General features: G+C 38.5%; 1 protein-coding gene across 1 annotated transcript; it reads right to left on the bottom strand.

Moving 5' to 3' along the window:
* Positions 1–398: 398 nt before the first annotated feature.
* On the bottom strand, positions 399–1,905 carry LOC135674223 (protein G1-like5). Its single transcript, XM_065183851.1, has 3 exons — positions 1,698–1,905; positions 1,545–1,611; positions 399–1,288 (listed from the first exon to the last, which is right to left on the bottom strand). Exon 3 carries the CDS (start codon positions 1,215–1,217, stop codon positions 630–632), a length of 588 nt encoding a protein of 195 aa, XP_065039923.1. The 5' UTR covers positions 1,218–1,288; positions 1,545–1,611; positions 1,698–1,905; the 3' UTR covers positions 399–629.
* Between the last annotated feature and the right edge of the window lie 4,701 nt (positions 1,906–6,606).

Raw genomic sequence — 6,606 nt, 5'->3', positions numbered from 1 at the left:
ACAAAGTCAATCAACTTCATCTTCGATATCTATATAAAGAGAAAAAAAAATAGAGGGAGAGAGAGAGAGAGAGAGTGAGATTGACAGATCAGGAAGAGCAGTAGCTTCTGATCTGCAACAAGAATCTAAGTCTCAGCTCATAGCTCTCATCACTCAGCTCCAGACCAGAGCAAGTCGTACTGACGTCCTTTTCCTTGTTGCTTACTGTTAGTAGATAAATGGATCTCGGTTGTGCAGGCCGAGAGAAGAGAGCAGAGATCTCGAGTACAGTACCGAAGCAACGAGCGAGCTCCAAACTCCAAGTACAGTACTCGCCTCCTTGCCTTAGGATTGTTAGCCACACTAATGATAATACCGCGCTTCTTTCCACAAAACTGAGGCAAGTAATGGCGAGGGGATGTTTCATGGAATAGTGACATAAATATAGCAATATGATGTTCCAAGGTTCAATCAGAACAGGGAAAGAGAAAGCAACATGAACTGATGATACTGATACTAATGGCTTGAAGAGAACAAAAGGCTAACACACGGATATAGCTAATACTCTCATCATATATGGATTTGGAGCTCATCTGTAGATTGGAAGAGAGAAAGGCTCGGAGGCGTATCTGCTAAGCTCCTGGTCGGTGTTATGCCGCAGCAGGTGGCGGCGGAGGGTGTTGCTGGTGCTGCGGGGGCTTCTTGCGCTTCTTCTTCTCGTAGCTGACGCCGCGGGCTTTGGACTGAGTATCGCGGACTTCACGGAGGTAGAGGCGGACGGCGCGAGCGCCGAACGGGTTGGACTCGGGCTTGCCTCCGTTCTCTTCGTAGGCGGCGCGAAGGCGGCCGATGAGGGCGTCGAGGCTGCCCCAGGCTTGGCGGAGGGGGCAGGGGCAAGGAGCCGGGGGGTTGGGGTGGCCGAAGAAGGGACACATCTGGGTGTGCACCTTGGTCTTGCCGAATTGGTCGAGGTAGCGGAGGAACTCGAGCACATGGGCGCCGCTGCACCGCGCGAGCGACAGCGGGGGTCGGTGATTCTTGAGGTACTGCCCGAAGGTATTCCAGTCGCGGCGCTTCTGTGACTCGTAGCGGCTCAACGACGGTGATGAGGAGGAGGAGGAGGAGGAGGGCGCTCCTGTGGAGGTGGCGGTGGAGGAGGACGCAACCTGCTGGGGGCTGCTGTTAAGGCCGCCGCTGTTGTCGGAGTGGGGGCTATCTGGGTTAGGTACGAAGTCCATCAAAGACCGATCAAACGACCTCTCTCTCCTTGATTTGCTTGCTGCTGTTACCTTGTCTACTATTCTTGCGCCTACACAGAAGGTTAGAAGAAGACGATGATGATGATGAGGATGTCAAAGTGATAAAGAAGCATGCATCTGTAAGGAAGATAAATCAGTAGCTTTGAATGGTCTTATGGTCACGCTGATTACTTTGGATGGAGCGGAGAACGTTTCTACAAAGCCATGACAAAGCTTGAAGGAGAGAGAAAGAGCAAGGCAGGTGGATATATATACAGAGAGAGAGAGAGAGAGAGATGGAGTTCAGTTTATGTATGGAATGGTTACCTTTAGGGCTGCAGCTGATCTGTTGTCAGAAGCGAGGAAGGGTTGGAACACTCAACAAGCAGAGGTCCTGACAGATTTAAGTAGATCACAGGTTAGTAGAAAAGAGAAGGTGAGGGAGATCAAAAGAAGAAGAGAGAAAGGTGGAAGCCTCACTGGTTTGATTCCTCACACCCCCTGGTGGTAGGTGAAAAGATTCCGAGAGAGAGAGAGTAAGCGAGAGAGTGAAAGAGAAAGAATTTAGGGGGATTACATGCTTCTGAGTGCAGAGAGAAAGCTCCCTAGCTGTGGAGATGTTGTTTGGTCTAAAAGGGGAGGATGATCCTGGTTTTCTGGTGTTGCACAAGTGAAACAAGAGAGAGAGAGAGAGAGAGAGAGAGAGAGAGAAAAGGGTTTTTATCTTGTGTGAAGGGAGACAAGGAGACAGTGGGATGAAATGTGATGTGACATGATTAAAAAAAAAAAATCTAAGTTGAGTGAGGAGGTGACTATTTATAGCAGCAGAATTAAATCAAAAGGAATAAGGTTTTCTTTCTTATTATTAATCATGTTTTTTTCTACTCAATATAGTTTATTACAAATCTACAATCTTTTTTGTTAATGAGGGAAGGATAAATAAAGCTGATGCCTGCCTAACTCTTGAGAACAACCATTTCCTCTTTGAAGTTGGGTATATTATTTTTGTTCATAGCCATTGAGCTCTAATAAAATTAATATCATTGATCAAATAAAAAAAATAATCTTAATGTTATTAATTATAATTGACCAACCACCGTGTATTTACTGTCAACTCTTTTCCATTGATGTGCCAAACTCCAAAACAAAGAGCACTGTGTCAGGAAGTTGATGATCAGTATAAGACTTTCTCCATCATCAGTATATTTATACAATATACAAATCTACATTATGTACATATAAAAAATGAAATAATGAAGGCACTTGTCACATATAAACCTCAGTGTATCAAACAGGATAGTTCCAAGAACAGTGCACAAGGTAAAATGAGCTACTAAGATCTGTCTTAGAGGCTAACTGAGGTTTCAGCAATATTTTTTCTGTGATTTATTATTTCCTCTGCATATGCATATAAAAAAAACTCAGGTAAATATTTTTTGCTGAATATAAATAGGGTTTAGGTCATTATGTGTAATGCCAGTTGCAATGTATTGGTGAGACGACCTTAATAATAATTTAGTAAATCATAGAAAAATAATAAATATAATCCGATATTAATTTACGCGCCGACAGGTCATCTTGATTGGTGGCATGTATTGGATTTATCAGTAATTTAAAACTTCAGAGTTTGATTTGATGATAGACTTGAGAATTAAGTATATTAATTTTGCTGAACAATGTGTTGCCATTGATCATAATAATGTCTAGGAAATAATGGAACACCATAATGAATGGTTAACATGAGAGCTGATCAAGTTCCCATAAAGCAAGTTTTGGAAGAATGAACCATTTGTTTTTTGTCTTTTGGATTGCTTTAGTGTTACTTTATCTACTCCATTCCAAGGGTGAATTATGACTTGTATGAAATGCATTTTTATTGTTTGTGTAGCTGCCTGTTTCCACAGTGTTATTGAAGCATTGAATGATGTGGCAGTGCCAAACAACTTGTCATAATTTGATTCTTTTCATATAATCAATCCTCTTAGGATGGTATTAAATCCACTAAGCTATTAGGTTGGATATGAATCTTCAACCTACAATAACATATCAAACTCAAAAACTTAGAGAAGACCATAATGAATTGGCTTGAGAATTGCCACTTGCTTTTAAATTCATGGCATCAAAGTTTTCTATTACTACTTTTATGATGAGAACTAGTAGGCTTAACATACTGACAGCCAGCATGAATACAAAAATTTTGAAAGAGAGTTGCAGATGCTGATTGAATTAATAAAAGCCAATAGTAAAATCCAAGGTATATAATTAGTGAACTCACAGTACTAGGAAAGCAATGCAAACAATGATTATTTAGTCTCTTTACCCTGCAAAGGGTGGCCCTTCTACAACCTGTCTTAGCTTTCTCATGGATTTCCACATACATTTCAGAATATTTCAGAATGTAACTCTTTTAAGAATGATCTTGCATCAATCTAGATTAATTAGTAAACTCAGGGTACCAGGAAAGCAATGCAAACAAATATTATTTAGTCTCTCTGCCCTGCAAAAGGTGGCCCTTCTACAACCCTTGTCTTAGCTTTCTCATGGGTTTCCACATACAATTCAGAATCTTTCAGAATGCAACTCTTAAGGAAGATCTTACATCAATCTTTATTAATTAGTAACCAACAAAGAGCATGAGACTTCTGATAGGTTGGAGACATAAATAAGTTCAAGAAAGTACAAGGAATGCACCTAAATTAAGGATTCAATTGATGAGAAGACAAGCTCTTTATGCTTTTTGAAAGAGAACAGAAGGAACATACTGTAAACTCTCCTCCCATAGAAAATGGTAGGCAGTGAGCCATCAGAGGTGAACAAGCCTAGTTTTCCTTGTTGAACATCTTTTCCCAGACAAAAGCAGGGTTTAGGACACCTTCATGCCTCAAAGTTATCAAAAATGTTGAGGTTATGATACCAAGGGACACATAAAGAGGGAATTTATCCTGGCAATTCCAGAGTCCTGAACAAGGGTCTTGCTCAGAAAGTAGTAACGCTGCCATGGGAACTGTGACAATGGACCATTGAAACAGGCAGATGAGATAAATATTCAAGACCAGAAAGAATCTGTAAACAATATCATGACAAGTTCAGTGTAAATAATTATATCTAACAATTGTTGAAGTACTGCAACACAATAAACAATAACTTTAAAATGCATTGCACGTGCCAGGTACTAGATAATAAAGCTAGAGAATGAGAAGCATGTTGATTTTTGAATGAAGTGTACAACTGAGAATGGCCCCAAGTCTGAATCAAAGTCTGCTAAGCGCTACAGCGGCTGTTCGGTAGCCATCCATTAATAAATCAGACTTCAGATTAATTCTTTCCTATTCTTTAATATCTTTTTTCAAAATTGCAGAAGGTTTGGCCAAGTTTTACAGAAAGGATTGATATGATCAAAAGATATAGAATGCTACAAAGCCAGGTCACTACAATGTAGAGATATAGAATGCTCATTCTTGTTCAGTGTCTAATGTCACCTCAGCAAGCAAGGAAATTAAGGTACGATGCTTGTAAAGAGGTTCTCACCAAACAAACTCCATTAAATAAATGCTTCGTTAAAAGCAGTATAAATCTTGCAGTTGTACTCTACTTGAACCTCATAGTGTCGTTTTATGACAAGTTTGCAATTGTGCTTGTGCAAAACTTCTTGTTCAAATCCTTCTTGCAATGCCAATGTACCATGTAAATGAAATGTCAAAATTATGTGGCGTTGAGAATGGAATGACAGGCTATCAAACATAGTAACAAATTAAAGTTTAAATCAATCACAGATTACAAAACAAGGGATGACCAACAAAGAAACATGAAGAAATCTTGGACAAGGTGTATTAATGTGAAATCTGACATGTGGTCAAGTTGTTCATAGATGTGGCATTCAACAATTCATATCACTTTCGAAATGAAATACCTTTTTCTTTAAATCATCATCATGTACATCGTGATATGCAGAAGCTACTTTCCAAACTATTGTTCTGTATTTGGAATTCTGGTGAGAGTCAATAAATCATCAGAAATTAGCAAAATACATGTAATACTTATCAAGTTAATGATTGAACCCGTGTTCGAAGTGCAGGAAAATAGTAGCAGAAGAAATCTCCCATAGTCACATCATTGGTCGATTATTCCTAAAAATTAACCATGGTTTTCATCAATAAAATGTACAAAATAAAAAATATCATCTGAGTTCTTATATATGCATCAATCATGTACCAGAAAAAATTTACATTAAAAAAAATGAAAAATTTAACCAGCTTCATCACCAAATTTAGGTTCCTGCACTAATAAGGTCATATATAATATCTATGTATTTTGTCCATCTTCTCCGGAGAATCCAGAAATAGCAACCAGAAAAGGAGTCACCAGGCTGATGAAACATTACATGGTTATATAACTCTCAACAAAGAAGCCTTGTCATCCTGGACATCGGTCTGATATCAATCTTCTAAGTTAGCCTGACTTCCAAGATAAAACAAATTTAGGCAAAAAAGGAATAATTACCTAGAGCTAAGTCCGTTGGTGGATAGGAAAACCTATCATTTCAGTTTTAAATAAAATCTCATGCATCCAAAGAAACTACCTTAGACATGAGAATTCATAAGAAAAAATGCAGAAAGACGAGTTTTCCTATGGCGGCAATATTCATCTAGCAGACAAATAAGACAAAAAGTTCCTACCATTAAACAGGCTGCCATCGTTCTTGGAATTACAGCTGAATATTGAAGTTGTTTGTTTTAATTGGGGTAATGATTGCACATAGTCATGGAAGTTTCACAATATCAACCAACACCATCAGTACAATCAGCATAACCTACACAGTTAAGTATAGATGCAGATTTTGGCTTTCGTCCTTGCAAACCAAAGATGTTAATGATCATTTGTAAGTGTTTGCCTAGTAATGTCAAATTTCATGCAACAGATCATGTTTATTAAATAATACTGATGGTGAGTGAAAAACCAGCATTGAATAGATTTCAGGGGAAGAACAAAAATACTGAAAGTTTCTTAAATCAGAAGATCTACATGTAGGCAAAATCAAATGTCACCTGAAATTCTCTTTACCTAGAAGACTGTGTTTTATGAGTTCACATTGGTAAAAGAGTTTCCAATGTTGACAATTTTAAGAGTCCATAAGCCCATGAAATCATAAATTAATTTCCACATGCTATGAAGTTTCTTTTCTTTCAAAAATGCAACCAAGCGCAGAAAATCTTAGAACAAAAAAGAAAGTACTGTTTGTTTTATATGTACCAGAGATTTCTTTCTTCCCCATATTACTATAAGGACACCTGAATCCTAAAAGGTATGAAATAGGAACATTTAACTTGGCACAAACATGGAGAAAATTTTGGTCAAAACCTGAATGTTGAGAGTTGAGAAAAAAATGTGG

The sequence above is a fragment of the Musa acuminata genome, chromosome BXJ1-5 (assembly GCF_036884655.1).
Source record: "Musa acuminata AAA Group cultivar baxijiao chromosome BXJ1-5, Cavendish_Baxijiao_AAA, whole genome shotgun sequence".
NCBI classification, from domain to species: Eukaryota; Viridiplantae; Streptophyta; class Magnoliopsida; order Zingiberales; family Musaceae; genus Musa; species Musa acuminata.
This window is presented reverse-complemented; position numbering and strand designations above follow the sequence as displayed.

Excerpts from the sequence above, each read along its gene's own strand:
- LOC135674223 (XM_065183851.1), bottom strand. The coding sequence starts at position 1,217 with ATGGACTTCGTACCTAACCCAGATAGCCCCCACTCCGACAACAGCGGC.